Raw genomic sequence first — 20324 nt, forward strand, 5'->3', positions numbered from 1 at the left:
TTGGCCGTTCAAAAGGCAGAGATTAACATTTCAGTGCACTTTATCTGCCAGGCAGATGCACATATTCACAGATGCACAAAGTCGCACACACAGTCCATAAAAGAACACTCCTGACTGACCCAGCCGGAGAGTGTTGGGTTAATCCACAAAGCGGTGAGATTCTGATGCATACCCCAACAGAGAGGATTACCCTCCCATCCTCTCATCCATCAGCCCAACCTCATGCACATACACTCATCATAACAATCCAACATTAACAGATGTGCCACTCTCAGCACTCACCACTACCGGGAGATTGGGAGAGGGAGCGAGAGGGAAGGGAGAGAGGGAGAGATTTACAGGAGGGCTGCAGAGTAAGTGAAGAGGTAAGCAGAGAGCGAAACGGGGTATTCCACACGTTGTCGCTTTCTTGTTGAGCTCGGTTTCTCACTACAGTTTCCTCTGGCTGGAGATCAAAGTCTTTGTGGTCTCAGCAGCATCATGTCCAGGGTGGACCGGACCAACTGATTGCAGGACGCATGGAGTTTAAGTGTTGTCTCTTTTTTCTTCATCTTCAGCTTTGAAAATGAATAGTGCATGTCTGTCTGTGTATGAATGCACACTTATTTGACGCTGTTGGAAGTGCGGTTGCACTCTATCTATCTATCACCACTGACACCTATCAATCTGTAAACAAAAAGTGAAGAGGAGAAACAAAGCCAGGGATAGAGAACAAATGGAGCCCTGCACTTTGAAAGCATCTTTCAGGATGTGAGAAAGCGCAAAACCGATCTTTTCCTTCTCAAAAAAGCAGTACAAGAATGGGCCCAAGTGCTGGTCTGCTACCTCTACTGCTGCTGCTTCCCAGCCTGCTTTCTGCTCAGCTCACCACTGTGTCTGAACTTGAGGACACGTCCAGCTTGGAGTTCACCCCAACTCCTTGTCTGACTGACCCAAATACCGTAGCAGGGAAGACCTTGTCTTCCAGCGCTCTACCCACCAGCCCACCTCAGGTGAAAGCGAGCACGGAGGAGGACCGATCTGCCGTGGAGAACTACCTCTACACAGGCAATTCGTCCTCTTTGGCTGCCTCCACCTGCACACGGAGTTTCCAGCTGCCTGTTCGACTTGGATCTCCCCCTAGAGACCTTCTCCCTCTCTTGCACCAAGCCATAGCGTCTCTGACCAATGCTGCCAACTTTCTCAACCTGATATTCCAAGCAAGTGAGCTGAGAGAAACGAGTGTACGAGAGGATATCGAGTGGTATCATGCACTGGTGCGGGCCATGCTCGAAGGGGACAGGCCAGGTCTGGTCAGACGGGCTTTTCTAACATTCGACGCTGACCCAACCATCCAACAGCCCCAACTGGTGCTCCGTGCCTCTAAAGGCACAACCCAAGACATTCTCCTGCAGGACCTGACGTCTGCCTGGAACGGTTTCCGTCCTCCTGCTCCTGACCAAAGCTGGTTTGATACATTTAAGTCTAGCTCTCCACCCCTCCATGCTTTGTCTAAACGGGTTCTTCTAAATGACCTAAGCACCCTAGACACTCCCAAATGGGCACGTGGGGATAGTTATGTGATCAATAGCAGTGGGGTTCAGTGGGGCGAAGCCCCTTTCCTTGAGTGCGTTGATGGACGTTTTTTGCCAGGGTGGTTACTCAGTCTCTCAATGCCATTTTATGGTTTGAAGCCAGACCTCAGCCCAGAATTCAGGTCAGTGCACTGTTTTAGTTTCTCATTTTTGTGTGCTTTTTGTACTCAGAAAGTCTTTAAAAACAGTGTCCATTCATTTGAAGGGACAGTTCACCTAAAAATGGACATTCCGTCAATCATTTATTCATTATTCACCTTTCTGTGAAATACAAAAGATGAACTGTTTTTGTTCATGAAAAGGAACAATTACAAAAAGGAACCCCATTGACTTTCATTTTATGGACATATTTGTATTTCACAGAAGAAAGAAAGTCATCTGATTTGTAACGAAATGACAGAATGTCTGTTTAATTAATGGCATTACTTCTTTTAAGTCTTCCATCATTACTGTTATTTTGTCGTAATCATCAAATCTTTGTCATCTTTTCACACGTTCTTGCGGTAGGGGTGTGATCCGTGTCGACGTCAACATCCAGGGATTCAATGTGGATCAGTGTGCCAGTGAAGACTCCTGGTTTGCAAACACACATCAATGCAATCAGACCAGCATGGAGGTGAGTTTACACTGACCTCAGATTCAATTCTTCCACATAGGACTTACTGCAGGCACCCCACAGGGCTTAATTTCAGTTAATCAAGATTAATCAAAATGTTGGTAACACTTCATTATTGCTTATTATTTAAAGGATAGTTCACCCAAATCTAAAAAAAATCTGTGATCATTTACTCACCCTCAAGTCGTTATAAACCTGTAAGTTATTTTTTGTAACTTACAGGTTTTCTGTGGAACATAAAAAAAGATTGTCTCAGTGTTTACTATTAAAAATGTATTAGTATACAGTGTTATGTGAAAGTTTGGGAAACCCTTGCAGAATCTGTGAAATTGTGAATAATTTTAAGAAAATAAGAGAGATCATACAAAATGAATGTTATATTTTATTTGGTACTGTCCTGAGTAAGATATTTTACATAACAGATGTTTACATATAGTCCACAATACAAAAAATACCTGTGAAATTTGATAGTTTGATAAGTTTGATAACCCTTGGTTCTTAATACTGTGTGTCTGGATGATCTGATCTACGACAGTTTTTGTTTGTTTGTTTGTTGGTTTTGTGATGGCTGTTCATGAGTCCCTTGTTTGTTCTGAACAGTTAAACTGAGCACTGTTCTTCAGAAAAATCTTCCAGGTCTTGCAGTTTCTTCAGTTTTCCAGCATCTTTTGCATATTTGAACCCTTTCCAGCAATGACTGTATGATTTTGAGAGGACAACTGAGGGACTCAAACACAACTATTAAAAAAGGTTCAAACAATCACTGATGCCCCAGAAGGAAACACTATGCATTAAGAGCTGGGGGGTGAAAACTTTTGAAACTCTTAAAACTTTTGAAACTGCCCTTCAGAAGCAACAAAAGATACTTGCATGTTTTCTGGAAGACAAATTAAGTACAACTTACCTTGATCTTCAAATTTAAAATGTTTTTACCCCCTGGTTCTTAATGCATATTTCCTTTTAGAGCATCAGTGAATGTTTGAACCTTTTTTAATAGTTGTGAGTCCCTTAAAGGAGAAATTCACATATAATGTATTCATCCCCTTGTCATCCAAGATGTTCATGTCTTTCTTTCTTCAGTCGTATTGAAATTATGTTTTTTGAGGAAAACATTTCAGCATTTTGCTCCACATAATGGACTGATATGGTGCCCCGATTTTGAACTTCCAAAATGCAGTTTAAATGCGGCATCAAACCATCACAAATGCGGCTTCGAACGATCCCAAATTGAGGAAGAAGGGTCTTATCTAGTGAAATGATTGGTTATTTTCAATAAAAAATACAATTTAAATACTTTTTAATCTCAAATGCTCATCTTGTTTTACTCTCCCTGAACTCTGTTTATTCTGGCTCAAGACAGTTAGGGTATGTTGAAAAAAGTGAACATGCAACGAAGATCAAACACCTTTAACAAAATATGTAAAACAGCGATATAGGACAATTTTATAGTTGAGGGAGAACATGAGATGTTTTTCGACATACCCTAACTGTCATGAACCAGAAAAAAACAGTCAGACAGAGTAAGACAAGATGAGCGTTTGAGTATATAAATTAAAAAGTATATAAATTGTATTATTTTTATGAAAATAACCAATCGATAAGATAAGAGCTAGATAAGACCCTTCTTTCTCGGCTGGGATCGTTTACAACCACATTTGGGATCATTTGAAGCTGCATTTAAGCTGCATTTTGGACCATATCAGTCCATTATATGGAGAAAAATGCTGAAATGTTTTCCTCAAAAAACATCATTTCTTTACGACTGAAGAAAGAAAAACATGAACATCTTGGATGACAAGGGAGTGAGTACATTATATGTGAATCTTTGTTTTGGAAGTGGACTTCTCCTTTAATTGTCCTCAGTGTGAAAAGACAGATCTCAAAATCATACAGTCACAGCTGGAAAGGGTCCAAATATGAACCCAAATATGAAAAGATGCTGGAAAACTGAAGAATCTGCAGAACCTGGAGGATTTTTCTGAAGAACAGTCCTCAGTTTAACTGTTCAGAACTAACAAGGGACAAAAAAAAAACAAAAACAGGACAGTACTAAATAAGTACTAAATAAAAAATAACTTTTTATATGATCTCTCTTATTTTGTTAAAATTATTCACATTTTCACAGATTCTGCAAGGGGTTCCCAAACTTCCGCATAACACTGTATTTAGAAATTAACATAATGTGGATTAATAAAATGCTGTAAGATTGTTAGTTCATCATGTGTTTTCTTTGTCAAAGAAGTTTGACGTTGTAGACTCTTCTTTAAGTGGTCAGAATGAAATGTTAGCATTGTTTGGAATAAGAAACAGAGAAACATTAAACCACAATGAATACAACAGTATATTAAAGGCTGTTTGTGCATGGGTGGATTTCACAAACCAGGGACAAGCACCAAAACACATTCAGAGATCCACTCCAAATGTTTGCCACTAAATGTCAAGAGGACATTTGCAGTGAAGTGATTTATTTTTGTATGCGTCTTTGAAAGCATGTTTGATTCTCCACTGTAATCCATTATGTTAGCATTTGAATTCTGTTGTCAGCTATACTTTCCTCTAATATTTTTCCTGTAAATTACATCACAGGATCGTTTTTTTTAATTGATGTTCCTTAAAATTGACACAATTATATTATGTGTATACTTGATCACTTAAAGCAATAATTCAACAATATATAGGGTACAATGGGGCTAAAGGCACCCCCTAAGAAAAAATGTGCTTTTCACTGTGCCCAAAGTGTATGATTGCACAAAAATACATACATTTGTATCGAACATTTATGGAGCAACAGATGTTGTGTGAAAATAAATCAAAATTTTCAATCAATTAAATTTTGTTTAAAAATCTCATAAATGTATGAGGTGGCAAGGGGAGCCTTTTACCCCACACACAGGGTAAAAGGCTCACCAGCATGGGGTAAAAGGGACACAGTATTTACACAAATACTTTTAAATAATGTCTAAGTTAATATTTAAGTAAGTATGATTTAAATACCATACTTTTACATATTCCTTCATTATTTAAAAACTGTTGTTTTAATTATCTTAAACAAAACTGAAAATCATTAAGAAGACATTTGTCTCAAGATATATTGAATAATTTTAGCGATTCTCATTTGCTACTTAAATCTACAGCATTTTTAAAAACATAGATCGCGTCAGGGATCAGCCAATTTTGCATGTGTATGTTGAAAAGCGGATGTTTTGGCAGGACTACGCCACATTTTTCTGCCATCTAGTGGTTTAGAGGAAAATAATATCAAAGGTGCCTTTTACCCCGGGGAGCCTTTAGCCCTGTTGTACCCTGTAAGTCATTTACCAAAACTGTTTGGTTACCAACATTTTCGAAATATTTTCTTCTGTGTTCCATTAAAGAAACTCATGCAAGTTTGGCATGACATGAGGGAAAATAAATTATCAGTTTTCATTTTTGGATTAACTATCCTTTTAAAGTCTGTGTAAAGACAATTCAGAGAATTTTTTCTAAACACAAAATAAATGTTAGAAATGTAATGCTGAAACATGTTACAAAGACTGTGAACTAAGTTGAGAGAGATGGCAGCTTTCCCATGAGTGGGCGTGATTTTGGCACAGACAGCGGACACGCCCCCAGCACTTGAGAGCAGAAAATGCTTATTTTATTCAAATTTGGCTGGGTGGTTAATAACACATTTTTCTGTGGTGTGACAAACTCAGAACACATATTTAATATACAGTTACCTTTATTTCACAATACTTGTTGCCATCAAATCTGGCATCTCTTTATATATTATCTAGATATTAAGTTTGAAATCTATTAGAACCTCACCTGCTTTACTTGTTGCTTTTCTGGACTGTTATGTACATTTTATATTTCCTATTTTCCATCATCATCCTCCCACTTTCATCCAGACCTTCTATTTAAAGATGTAAGCACTGGGTGCAGGATGATCTGAAGGATTAGGTTGATAATCCTGTGATGTTCACACACCACAACCCAACTCCGACCCCCTCCCAGAGGACACAAGCTCATACAGCCCCCTTTCACAAGACCCAGACTCCCTCCATCATCCCAGCCTACCAGAGCACAAGCTCACAGGTGTTTGCACGTTAAGCAACGGCAGGATTTGGCACACTGAACGAATTTAATGAGAATTGAGTTGATCCGCCTATAAATGAGAGGAGCAGCATATTAATAGAACAGTGTCATGATGATGCATTAATTGCATGATACATTAGTTTGACATGATGCATTATATAGTCCCATGCGTATTTTAAGGTTACATATAATGTTGGTCACAAACACTCTATTGTTTATTTACATGGCCATTCATTACAATGAATGGTTTGATACTGTAAAGATCCTTACTATAGGGAAAAAGTACTATGGAAGTCAATGGGGACCAAAAACATTTTGGTTACCAACATTCTTCAAAATATCTTGTTTTGTGTTCAGCAGAAGAAAGAAACTCAGGTAAGTAGATGATGATAGAATTTAAAACTAGGATACTTCCATGAGTCAGTCACTGTAAAACGTACAGATATGCAAAATAATATATTTCTCCTTTTTAAGAATCAACAAAATGATTTTAATTATAAGCAGAGACTGAAAAAGACATACTTTTTTTATTATTCCTATCTGCTCATCTTAATGATGACAATATCCTCTTATTAAGAATCTTGTTCTTAAGTGATTCACCTGATTAAATAAAGATAAAATAGAAAACAGCATAAATGTATGTGAACAGTGCTAGATTTTCCTGAATAAAAAGATAAAGCTCTGCCAATAGAGGTATTACCCCTCCATTTAGGATTTAGCTTAGATTAACTCAGAGTGAGTCTGATGTGTGGGTCAGCCGACTCTCGCAGATAAACCGCTGATGAGAGACTGCACATGCAATTAATGGCAGAAAGCAGAGAGAACACAATCATACACAATCACTGACAGGAACATGAGTGTTGATTTCCCTGTTCTGGAAGCAAGACATTCACTTACTGCTGAAGGTCAACAGTTGAGCAGACTTATGACTTCTTGTCTTTTTCTTTCTCTTCCCCTCAGTGTGAGTCTATGCCACAACAGGGCTTCCGGATGGGTCAGTACTGCTGCCGATGTAAAAAGGGCTACTACAGTCCAAATCCAGACACAGAAAACAAAAGTAAGAATTTGGAAACAAATTAAAAATCAGTCACACAGAAACAGTGAGTTTACAGTGGGTTCAGTCCGATTTTATTTGCTATTATATATCTAACATGATGCCATATAATAGTTTTTGAAATAATGTTAATGCTTAAACTTACAGGGGGACATCGGATGTCCATTTTCCACAAGTTGGTATGATTATATTTTGATTAAAATTAGTCAATGGTTGTTTAAAACAACATCAAAAACAGCTCTGTTCACAGCGGGCTTTACCAGCAAAAACAAAACTAATCCACTGCGTCCTCAGTGGCTGGTGTCAGGAGAAAATGAAGACTCCTCTGTATTTAGTTTTTTACATCCAACTACAAAAGCATTGCTTATGAGACATTGTTGTCGCTACAGCTGCTGGAGCGTACAAGGCTGAGGGTGGAAATATGCTAATAGGAGACGTCCGTCAGTGGTCGTGGGCGTGGCTTAAGCAATAAAATTTCATACTGCTCAGAATATAAAAACGCTTGATAATTGAGACAGTTAGGTTTTTGGGGATTAAAAAAGAGTGAACGGATTTTTATCATTGTAGGGTGGTTGTGTCCACACAGTGCTAAGACATATTTATATGCAAACTCCATGTAAAAGTGAGTTTTGCATCCGATGTCCGCTTTACATAATTTGGATTTTTTAAGATGATTATTAAAGCTAAAAGTATTTATTTAAAATTAAATGTTAAATGTAATTAAAATTAAAAAAACTGCATGGCAATCACTGACTGTCAAGTTCAGCTGCTATTGATTGATTGATTGATTGATATTAATGTAAATTCATATATACATTTTTAAATGAATTTAAAATGGGTTTAAAGGAAAAGAAATTATATATGGTGTTGCAGGGAATAGTACCCGAGCTTGTTACCCAGAAGTCCCTGTGTGTCTGCCCTGTTGGCCTGGCTGTGATGAGTGTGAGGATGGAGCCCCGTGTTGGGTGCAGGAAGACTGGCTCCTGAGGGCAGCCGTCCTGGCTGTACAGGGCCTCTTCATGATCCTTGTGCTTATCAGCATGCTGGTGGCATATCAGTGCAGAAGAACCAAGGTAAGTTTTTTGCGCACTATTGATATATATAAGACTCTATATATATTAAATATGCTATAAAATATATATGCTACAATGCTATATGTTATGATGTGTCATTTTAGATACACTCTCAAACTCAAGGTCCCACATGTGCACAAACGTCATGCATGCTTGACAGCTTTAGTAATTTCACCTCTGCTTCCCCTCTCCACTTCTCACCCTTTTCTTCTCTCCATCTTTCTGTCTCTCAGCGGATCCGATCGTCGGGGCTTTTGCTGCTGGAGATGATCCTGTGTGGCTCTCTGTTACTTTACTTCCCAGTGAGTGTGTGATTTAAATCTTCTTTACAGCTTACTGGACTACATTTAAAATCATAATGGCTGGGTTGCGGTGGGTTGGGGGCGGTTGGATGCGGAAAATGATAAAAAAAATTACACAATTTATGGTTGCTATTAAGTTAACCAACTGCAATAACAAAATAACATCTAACAAATGAACTATATTAGTAATTATGCTACAAATGTAAATTAGGATATAAATTAGGCTATTATGCTAATGCCACAAATCACACATTTAATTCAATAGTGCCTTTTTTAAAAATGATTTTATTTTATTTTTACATTTTTTTATAACTAGGCAATTGCTAACCATTCAAAAGTCTGCATCAGTAAGTTTTTTTTATTTATTTAGTATGTAAAAGTAAACAGTTGTAATGTCACAAATTATTTCTATTTTAAATAAATATCATTCTTTTTCTTTCTATTGAAAGAAGCCTGCAAAAATGCAACAGTTTCCATTAAAATATTAAGCACAAGTATTTTCAGTGTTAATAATAATAAGAAACATTTCTTGAGCAGCAAATCACCATATTAGAATGATTTCTTAAGGATCATTTGACACTGAAGACTGGAGTAATGATGCTAAAAAATCAGCTTTTCCAGTACAAAAATAAATTACTTATTAAAATATATTAAAATAAAAAAATGTATTAAATTGTAATAATATTTCACAGTTTTACTGTATTTCTGACCAAATACATGCAACCTTGGAGAGCCAAGAAATGACTTCTTTCAAAAACACTAAAGTTTCAAAAACTTTTGAAGGGTATAGTGTAGTTGCCCATAGCATTCTGTCATTTAATTATCTTTATGTTGTCAGTAACAACAACAAAAAAGAAATGTAGGCTTAGAAAGACATAAGGTTAAGAATATAATGACAACATTTGTTCTATTATTTTATAAGAATTCTGTACTTTTCACCAAATATAATTGTAGTTCCTTCTAAGTCTGTTCTTGACTGTGTTTTCAGGTCTTCATTTTATACTTCAAACCCAGCACTTTCCGGTGTATTCTACTCCGCTGGGTCCGTCTGCTTGGCTTCGCCATTGTTTATGGAACTGTGACGCTCAAGATGTATCGGTCTGTAGCACTTCAGTCCTGTCATCAGAGATTTATCAAACTCAGCCCTCCCTTCCAAATGTCTCACCTGCACATCTGTCAGATGAAATGTTGCATAATAAGATGCTGTTCTCAAGGCATTTAAAGATTGTATTTCCAGAAATGATTAAGTCAGCTAACAGCTTTTGAAATTCAACTGCCATCACAGGAATAAATTACATTTTACAATATATCAAAATAGAAACCAGTTATTTTAAATGCAATATTTCATAATATAAATCAATGAGTTGAACCGTTCCATATAAAATAAAACAGCTTTTTTTCCCCCCGAAAGTTTACATACACCTTGCAGAATCTGCAAACTGTTAATTATTTTACCAAAATAAGAGGAATCATACAAAATGCATGTCATTGTTTATTTAGTACTGACCTGAATAAGATATTTCACATAAAAGACGTTTACATATAGTCCACAAGAGAAAATAATAGTTGAATTTATAAAAATTACCCCGTTCAAATGTTTACATACGCTTGATTCTTAATACTGTGTTGTTACTTGAATGATCCACAGCTGTGTTTTTTTGTTTAGTAATAGTTGTTCATGAGTCCCTTGTTTGTCCTGAACAGTTAAACTGCCTGCTGTTCTTCAGAAAAATCCTTCAGGTCCCACAAATTCTTTGGATTTTCAGCATTTTTATGAATTTGAACCCTTTCCAACAATGACTGTATGATTTTAAGATCATCTTTTCAAACTGAGGACAACTGAGAAACTCATATGCAACTATTAAAGAAAGTTCAAACACTCACTGATGCCCCTGAAGGAAAAAGGATGAATTAGGAGCCAGGGGGTGAAATCTTTTGAACAAAATTATTATTATTTTTTCATTTAGTACTGCCCTTCAGAAGCTACAGAAGATGCATGTTGCCCAGAAGACAAAATAAGTTAAATTTACCATGATCTTCAAATTCAGAAACTTAATGCATCGGTTTTCCTTCTGGAGCATCATTGAGCATTTAACCCTTCTGTAATAGTTGTATATGAGTCCCTCAGTTGTCCTCATTGTGAAAAGATGCATCTCAAAATCATACAGTCATTGATGGAAAGGGTTCAAATACACAAAAATGCTGGAAAACCAAACAATCTGTGGGACCTGAAGGATTTTTCTGAAGAACAGTGGGCAGTTTAACTGTTCAGGACAAACAAGGGACTCGTGAACAACTATCAGTAAACAAAACAAACAAACAAACAAACAAACAAAAAAAAACAGCTGTGGATCATTCAGGTAACAACACAGTATAAAGAGTCAAGTGTATGTAAACTTTTGAACGGGGTCATTATTATAAAATGTACTATTATTTCTCTTGTGGACTATATGTAAACATCTTTTATGTGAAATATCTTATTCAGGTCAGTACTAAATAAACAACTGCATGCATTTTGTATGATCTTATTTTGGTAAAATAATTAACATTTTGCAGATTCTGTAAGGTGTATGTAAACTTTTGACTTCAACTGTATACAATATTTTATTTTTAATTAGGGAAAAATTACTGACTGATCAGTGGGGGGAAAAAGCTGATTAAGCAACCTAATTAAACTCCCATAATGAATCAGCCTATACGGTCATGTGTGTTTCCAGGGTTCTGAAGGTCTTCCTGTCGCGTACGGCCCAGAGAGTGCCATACATCACTACCACAGGTGTGCTGAGGATGCTGGGAGTCATAGTGCTGACTGTAAGCTGGTTCCTGTGTGCGTGGACAGTGGGCGTCTTGCAGAATAGAGACCGGAATGTTCCACTGCTGATCATTTCCACTACCTCAGAAGGACAAGGCTTCAATGTATGCGATCTGGACCGGTGGGACTACATGATGGCTGTGGGTAAGAGATGTCATTTTTGACCGATGGCAGTAGTCTGTTGGTTTTCTTGGGTGTCTGGCAGAGAGATTAATTGAAACTGGGACACATTAGTAGATCAGACAAATGAAAGGATGAATGGTCCTGGATAATTTAATGTTCTTTGAAGCATTTAGCTGATGATTTGAACAGTTAACCGTTGTCATTGGATATGATTCAGCATTGAACACTAGCTACCATACTAATAACATACCACAACAAATAATAATAATGTTACTGCTACGATGTCATAAATTAGACTAAGTAAATGAGGGACTGACCTGAAATGACACTAGGAGATAAATTAGATTTACACAATCATCCTGGCACATTCAGAATCAAAGACAGCTTATACGACAAACCTTGCATTATGTACAGTATAGTGTGACACTAGCCTATAATACTTAACTCTGTGTATTTTTTTAAATACATAATCCTTCATCTTGAATTATGTTGTTTATCTTTCATTTTGTCAAAGGTAAATGATGTGATGCTTATTGTTTAGTCTGGACTTGTTAGGTTAATATACAGTAATATGCAATTAATAGTCAATAACTTAAATACATCTCTTCGATGGTGAATGTTTTTAATTTGTAAGTTAAAATCATTTTTATATTATTGTAGGGCTCAAAGTTATATCCAGTGTAACTGTCTGGAGAACTTAATTTTTATTAATTAATTGATTATTTTTTTATTGAATAAAAAACTCTCACTTAAAGACTAACATATTTTGTTGGCATGTACATAAAAGTATTTTCGTGTGGCAAGAAAACCATAAAACAGGAAATTCTATCACAGATAGGACATGTAAAACCTCATAACCATGCCAAATCTAGTCTTTTTTTTTATTATATATTTTAATCTTGGAAAAAAGCAACATTAGTTCATATCAAAAGGAGAAACCTTAAGAAAACTGGATATTTGTTACTTAAAAAACACAAATGAGAAGAAAAAAAAATATCCTTACACCCTTTTTCCCTCATAAAAAAGACAAGCAAACAAACAAACCAAGAAACATTTCACTGCCTTGTTGCTGATTGTGTATGTGACAAATAAAACCTTTTAAGTTAAACAAATATTTTTTAATATCTCTCTCTCTCAGCGGAGCTTTTATTTCTGTGCTGGGGCAGTTTCCTGTGCAGTGCTGTGAAGACGGTACCTTCAGCATTTCACGAACCACGTTACATGAGCATCGCTATCCACAATGAGCTACTGCTCTCCTCAGTGTTTCATCTTCTCAGGTGGGGGAATAAAGTTGTTCTGATTTAACACTAATCATTAGAGCTTGTTCTATTGACTTCTTTGTCCTTGTAACTTTCAGATTTGCAAGACCATCAATTCATCCCGACTGGATGCTCTTGCTGTTCTTCACTCACACGCATGTCACAATTACTGTAACGCTCGGCCTACTTTTTGTACCTAAGGTACTGTTGAAACTATCATTATTTACTTTTGCAGTTATTTTAACCTTTTATACTATAATGTCCTAAATATTATGCCAGACTAGAATTACCTTAGAGTATACTGAAAATAGTTATGTCAAAGTTGATACATTTTCTGGTGAATTTTTGAAGTGTGCATCTATGCATGCTTTTTAGCTAATATTGTCCAAACCTGTGTGCATAGCTGAAGAAGGAGTTTATGATGGTTCACTTTCAAAATTTAAAATAGCAAGGAACAAATTTGATGCTTCTATGATACACAAAAAAGTGAAAGTACATACATACTCAAACTGCAACCTCTGTCTACTTATAGTTCACCCAAAAATGAAAATTCTGTCATTAATTACTCACCCACATGTTGTTCCAAACCCTTAAGACCTTCGTGCATCTTTGGAACACAAATTAAGATATTTTTGATGAAATTCTAGAGCTTTCTGACCCTGCATAGACAGCAACACAACTGACATGTTCAAGGCCTAGAAAGGTAGTAAGGACATCATTAAAATAGTCCATGTGACATCAGTGGTTCAACCAGAAGAACCATAGAACTGTAGAACCCATAAACTGTCGTGACATAATCGAAGACTGACACATAAGAGAAGAAATTGTTGAAAAAAAGTCATTATTTGCATTTTGATTTTTTTGCACACATTATTCTCATAATCAAATATCTTAATTTGTGTTCCGAAGATGAACAAAGGTTTTATGGGTTTGGAACGACATGAAGGTGAGTAATTAATGACACAATTTTAATTTTTGGGTGAACTATCCCATTTAGTACTTTCTGAGAAACTTAAAAGTTGCGTCAGATTGTAGGGTGCACATATCTCACATTTATGGTATGTAGCTTTTCCCAAGTAAAAATCATAATTGGTGTCTGTTGCAGTTTCTCCACATGTCACAGCCTGGCCGAGAGGAAATAGCTGCAGAGGTATACGAGGATGAGGTGGACTTGCGCCGCTCATGTTCTTACCTCAACAGTAGTTTCAACTCTAATTGCTGGAGTGACCATAGCCTGGACCCTGATGACATTCGGGTAAAACATCTTGCCCTGCTGCAGCCCTACTAACTCAAGCATGTTCACACTTCCATATTACGAAATTTACACACATTAACACTTGTCTTCGTATGAGTTACATAAAAAGCATAAATATGACCTGTTCATTTACAGTACATTAGTAAATGAACTTAATATAAACTCTGATATAACCTTTCATAAACATTAACTAAACATAGACTAACAAAATAATGATAAGATTGATGAAGCTTGGTTTCTGCAACATCACTGAGAGAGAGGGGGAATGGGACTAGGACATGACACAGGTTGGACACAAACCTTGGTCCCCATAAGCCAATATCTTGTTATTATACAGAAATCAACTTCAAAGAATTACAGAATTATTACTGAAGTTAGCTTTCTCCTCCTCCTCTGCCTTTACTTGCCCTCTTTTGAAATATTACCCTGTAACTTGGTGCCTCTTTAACATCACGTTCTGGACATACCATCACAAAAACCACCCTACTGTAGTGCTCCCTCCAACTTTCCTCAACTGAAACCCTTTTTCTCCTCTGCACCAGGATGAGCTGAAGAAACTGTATTCTCAGCTGGAAGTCCACAAGACCAAGAGGATGGCAAACAGTAATCCCCATCTTCCGAAGAAGCGCAGCTCTCGCCTCAGTATTGGACGGTCCCTTATAAAACGGATCAGTGAAATCCCAGAAAGTTTAAGCAGGCAATGCAGTCGTGAAGATAAGGATATCAATGCTGCAATAGGAACTATAACGCGATCAGGATCTCATTACAAAAGCCATCAAACCACAAGCATTAACAAGATGAATGAAACTTTAACGCAGCCCTCTCCAAAGCTGAAGAAGTCCCATAGTGCCTATGATTGTACCCCAGAAGGAGAGGTCTCCTTGTTAAACTCCATAAGGATCAAAGAGAAAAGGGTTTCACTGCATTCTGACTCAGGATCCATCAATGCAACACTGCTGGTCTGCAAGTCTGCCAGTGCCCACAATCTATCAGTAGACACAAACCTTCTACTTCCAGAGCCCACCAGGTTTCAAAAGTCACTTAGTGTCATAGAACGAAATGACCATCGCTCTGTGACTCCTTGTAGGAGCATTGGAAATGTGTCAGTTGCTGGCAAAGCTGCCCCAGCCGAAAAGCCCCAGCCAACTGTGGATGTTGATATAAAGAGGCAGACTTCAAGCGCCTTGCTCTCAGAGTCATTCGACAAGGCCGAGGTCTGCCCTTGGGAGATTCCAGAGGAACACCCAGCAAACAAGAATGAAAAACATGTCACATATTCCATTTCAAATCAAGAAGAGCCCAAATCACCTGGTGCTGCTTCGTCACCAACGCTGTTGTATGTTTGTCCATGGGAATTCTTGCCACCTCCTCCTACTCCTGCAACAGAAACTGGGAATGGTATACATTTAGATGTCGATTCCACAAATCCCAAGCCTTCAGTCTCTTGTAGTGCTCCAGGGTCTCCACATACAACCCCTGGCAAGCCAAAGGACTTTCGGGTTTTCTCTTTCCGCTCCACTACCCAAAGTCTCCTTGTAGCAAAGGGCATTGGGGAAGTTGGAAGAAGTATGAGCAGAGAAAAAAGCCTACAAGAAAGTAATGTTAAGGAGGGAACACTGCAGAAATCACTGTCCACATCCATGAGATTGTACCCAGGCAGTGCAGCTTCAGAGAAGCGTACCCCACAGACACACAGACGGGCTATGACTACCGTTGGCACAAAACCTTGCCTTGTCAAACAAACAGCAATACGGCTGCCATCTAGTGATTCTCCTGAAAGGAGCCCTAAACATACTGCTCCAGTTCACATCTGTCCATGGGAGTCAGAGGAGGTTATTTTGGAGGTCAAGAAGCAGAATGTGAACGACTGTGTATTACAAAGACAATACAGTGACAAGCAAGTACTATCGGTGACAGTAAGTAATGATGTCTTCAAACCACCTGAGTTCGAACTTAAATCACTATTGGCTGTTCCCAATACAGAAGTGTGTCCATGGGATGTCCCAAAACCTTTTCATCAAACCAGCATTTCTGAAGTCTGTCCTTGGGAAGTTGTGGAAGTAGAGCAATTGCAAACCATGAGCACACGTACTAATGTTTGTCCTTGGGAAACAGATGGTGACCCATCAAGAGTCACTGAGGACAATGAATGTAATATAAATGTTGAAGTCCCTATGTCTGAAGACACCCAGAAGCAGATAAATGTGAAGCCTGATAGACGCTCTTCTGTACCTAACACAAATATTTCTCATGTTAGACAGGGATCCATCAAAACCCCTAGTGACACAATAAAACCTGGTGAAAGAGTCATTTATGTTAACGCAAGACAAAGTCCAGTAGACCAAGAACTTGCTCAGAGAGATGCAGGTTCAGAAGAAACAAGTGATATATTGAAACAACAAGAAAGTGATTTTCCTGAACCACCCCCACCTGTAATTGACGTAAGTCTTTGGGAGTCTGAGCCAAATACTAAAGACACTACAAGACAGTCTTTAAAAGAGACAGTGGCTAAGAAAGCAAACGTTTGTCCGTGGGAAGCAGAGGCTTCTGAGAAGCCAGAAGAGAAGGAGGGTTCTACAAACAAGGGACCAACAAAAGTAGATCAAAAACAAGAAAATGTTCATGCAAATGTGTGCCCATGGAAAACAAGTGAGTCTGTGAAGACAACACAGAAACAAGAAAGTGTATGTGGAGATGTCTGTCCATGGGAGACATGTGAATCAGTCAAGGCCTTACAGAAGCAAGAATGTTGTGAAAATGCTTGTCCTTGGGAAACACAAGAGACAACAAAGACCTTGCAGAAACAAGAAAGTGTCCATACCGATGTTTGTCCATGGGACACAGATGCACAAGTCAAGACCTTGCAGAAACAAGACAGTGTTCGTGCAGATGCCTGTCCATGGGAGACAGGAGAGCCAGTCAAGACTTTGCAGAAACAAGAAAGTACCCATGCAGATGTCTGTCCATGGGAGACAGAAGGACCAACAAAGACCTTGCAGAAACAAGAAAGTGTCCGTGCAGATGTCTGTCCTTGGGAGACAGGAGAGACAACAAAGACCTTGCAGAAACAAGATAGTGTTCTTACAGATGTCTGTCCATGGGAGACAAGTGAGCCAGCCAAGACCTTGCAGAATCAAGATAGTGTTCTTGCAGATGTCTGTCCATGGGAGAAAGGTGAGCCAGTGAAAACTTTGCAGAAGCAAGAAAGTGTCCGTGTAGATGTTTGCCCTTGGGAGACAGGAGAACCAACAAAGACAATGCAGAAACAAGATAGTGTTCTTGCAGATGTTTGTCCATGGGAGACAGGTGAGCCAACAAAGACCCTGCAGAAGCAAGAAAGTGTTCGTGCAGATATTTGTCCTTGGGAGACAGGAGAACCAACAAAGGCCTTGCAGAAACAAGATAGTGTTCTTGCAGACGTCTGTCCATGGGAAACAGGTGAACCAGTGAAGGCCTTGCAGAAGCAAGAAAGTGTCTACTCAGATGTCTGTCCGTGGGAGGCAAAACAATCTGTGCCACAAGACTGCACTCATGCTGTCCCACCAAAAAGGCAAGACAGTGCTCAAGAATCTGCCTGTACCAGGGAAAATGACATGGGAACGCCACCACTGTCAGAAAGAGGCACAAGTCAAACTGTCCCAGATAAACGTCAGATACACCCTTCAGACACAGACACACAGACAGCAGAAGAGATAAGAGTTAACACTCCTCTGGCTCGACGTGACGCACTGTGCCCTTGGGATATGGGAGAGGGCAGACAAGAATCTATAACGGTGAACGATAATTCAGATGTCTTCACTTGGGAGGAGACGATACCAGAGGAAGATGATGGTGATGCAGAAACTGCTGCAGAGGCCTTCATCTTCCCTCCAGACTTGTGAACTTTGAGGGCAGTATCATTGTGCTTTATATAGCTTGAAAGACTCATTGTGACCAAATGGACCACTGGTCATGCTTTTCAGCTTTATGCAGAATGTCTCTCCAGTGTCATCAGCACACAGACTGTCATTTAAGAAAGAATTCCACCTATGGCAAATTTCTCCTTCCTCAGCTTACTGAAGACTGACTGATATCAAGACAGACTGCTCTCCTGTGAATATTCCCCTTTGGCCTTACATTAATACAACCCCTCCTGTTTAATTTGGTATTGTTTTGTGTTTTTGTGTTCAAATGACTATGTAGATTATATTCTCAGTAAAACTTGCATAACCAATATACCATAAGTGGAACATTTATAAATTGTGATTTAACTCTTTTGGACCCCACATAGACAGCAACACAACTACCACGTTCAAGGCCCAGAAAGGTAGTAAGGACATTGTTAAAATAGTCCATGTGACATCAGTGGTTCAACCTTAATTTTATGAAAATGAACCACTGATGTCACATGGACTATTTTAACAATGTCCTTACTACCTTCCTGGGCCTTGATCAGGTCAGTTGCATTGCTGTCTATGCAGGGTCAGAAAGCTCTTGGATTTCATCTTAATTGGTGTTCCAAAGATGAACGAAGTTCTTATGTGTTTGGATCGACATGAGGGTGAGTAATTAATAACAGAACTTACATTTTTGGGTTAACTGACCCTGTAACAATTTACGCATCTATGTACCGTGGTATTTTCTGACAAGGAGCCCCAACTACAAAGCATTGTTATTTTAAAGATTTATTTGTGGTGTCTTTGCTTTTGTTGTGATAGAACAGTATTTAGACAGGAAGCAAAGTGGGAGAGAGAAAGGGGGGGTGGGATCAGGAAAGGTTTGTAAGGTGGGACTCACACTTAGGACACCCAAAGCACAATGAAGCTATATGTCGGCACACTGCCCACGAGGCTATTGGCATCAACTACAAAGTATTAATTTAAAAAGGATAACACTTTACACTATGTGAAATTACACAGCAACATGTAGAGTAATGTAAAATGTGACCAAAAAAAAAAAAAATCTCGTTCTAGGACAAAGTACTCTTAAACTATATTAAAAAAAAATTAACGTGTATTAACATAAATTATATGTTCTTCTTGTTTCGTAGAACACAGTTTTACGTCCCCTTATGTGAGCATGTAAAACTAAATGTTGAAGGTTTACAAAGCAGATCTTTGTCTTCGTTTAATTCAACCTATTAACATGCTGCTTTCTTCTAAAATTAATAACATATTAGCACAAGTAATGATTATTACACTGACCAAAATTATAAACGCAACACTTTCGTTTTTCCCCCATTTTTCATGAGCTGAACTCAAAGATCTTTTTCTATGTACACAAAAAGCCTATTTCTCTCAAATATTGTTCACAAATCTGTCTAAATCTGTGTTTGTGAGCACTTCTCCTTTGCCAAGATAATCCATCCACCTCAGGTGTGGCATATCAAGATGCTGATTAGACAGCATGATTACTGCACAGGTGAGCCTGCACACTCTAAAATGTGCAGTTTTATCACAGCACAATGCCACAGATGTCGCAAGTTTTTGAGGGAGTGTGCAATTGGCATGCTGACTGCAGGAATGTCCACCAGAGCTGTTGCCCGTGAATTGAATGTTAATTTCTCTACCATAAGCCACCTCGAAAGGCATTTCAGAGAATTTGGCAGTACACCCAACCGGCCTCACAACCGCAGACCACGTATAACCACACCAGCCCAGGACCTCCACATCCAGCATCTTTACCTCCAAGATCGTCTGACACCAGCCACCTGGACAGCTGCTGCAACAATCGGTTTGGATAACCAAAGAATTTCTGCACAAACTGTCAGAAACCGTCTCAGGGAAGCTCATCTGCATACTCGTCATCCTCATCGGGGTCTTGACCTGACTGCAGTTCGTTGTCGTAACCGACTTGAGTGGGCAAATGCTCACAATCGATGGCGTCTGGAACTCTGGAGAGGTGTTCTCTTCACAGATGAATCACTGTACAGGGCAGATGGCAGACAGCGTGTATGGCGTCGTGTGGGTGAGCGGTTTGCTGATATCAACATTGTGGATTGAGTGGCCCACGGTGGCGGTGGGGTTATGGTATGGGCAGGTGCATGTTATGGACAACGAACACTTCTTTGCGAAGGAGTTGTGTTGCACTGCGTAAGGCAAATGGTGGTCACACCAGATACTGACTGGTTTTCGGATCCCCCCGGACCCCCTAATACAGTAAAACTGCACATTCTAAAGTGGCCTTTTATTGTGGCCAGC

The 20324-nt window shown here is 38.7% G+C and overlaps 1 protein-coding gene across 1 annotated transcript; it reads left to right on the plus strand.

The window, feature by feature from the left end:
- Positions 1-346: 346 nt before the first annotated feature.
- gpr179 (G protein-coupled receptor 179) lies at positions 347-18369 on the plus strand. The gene is made up of 11 exons (XM_051122209.1): positions 347-1696; positions 2082-2190; positions 7228-7324; positions 8195-8394; positions 8628-8696; positions 9685-9794; positions 11414-11652; positions 12770-12908; positions 12989-13091; positions 13996-14145; positions 14688-18369. The coding sequence occupies exons 1-11, from the start codon at positions 801-803 to the stop codon at positions 18024-18026; spliced, it is 5451 nt and encodes a 1816-aa protein (XP_050978166.1). The 5' UTR covers positions 347-800; the 3' UTR covers positions 18027-18369.
- Positions 18370-20324: the final 1955 nt, after the last annotated feature.

The sequence above is a fragment of the Labeo rohita genome, chromosome 11 (assembly GCF_022985175.1).
Source record: "Labeo rohita strain BAU-BD-2019 chromosome 11, IGBB_LRoh.1.0, whole genome shotgun sequence".
In the NCBI taxonomy this organism is placed as follows: Eukaryota; Metazoa; Chordata; class Actinopteri; order Cypriniformes; family Cyprinidae; genus Labeo; species Labeo rohita.

Coding starts and splice junctions, on each gene's coding strand:
- gpr179 (XM_051122209.1), top strand. CDS start 801: ATGGGCCCAAGTGCTGGTCTGCTACCTCTACTGCTGCTGCTTCCCAGC. Junction 8,697..9,684: donor CTCTGTTACTTTACTTCCCA/GTGAGTGTGTGA, acceptor CTGTGTTTTCAG/GTCTTCATTTTATACTTCAA. Junction 9,795..11,413: donor GTGACGCTCAAGATGTATCG/GTCTGTAGCACT, acceptor GTGTGTTTCCAG/GGTTCTGAAGGTCTTCCTGT.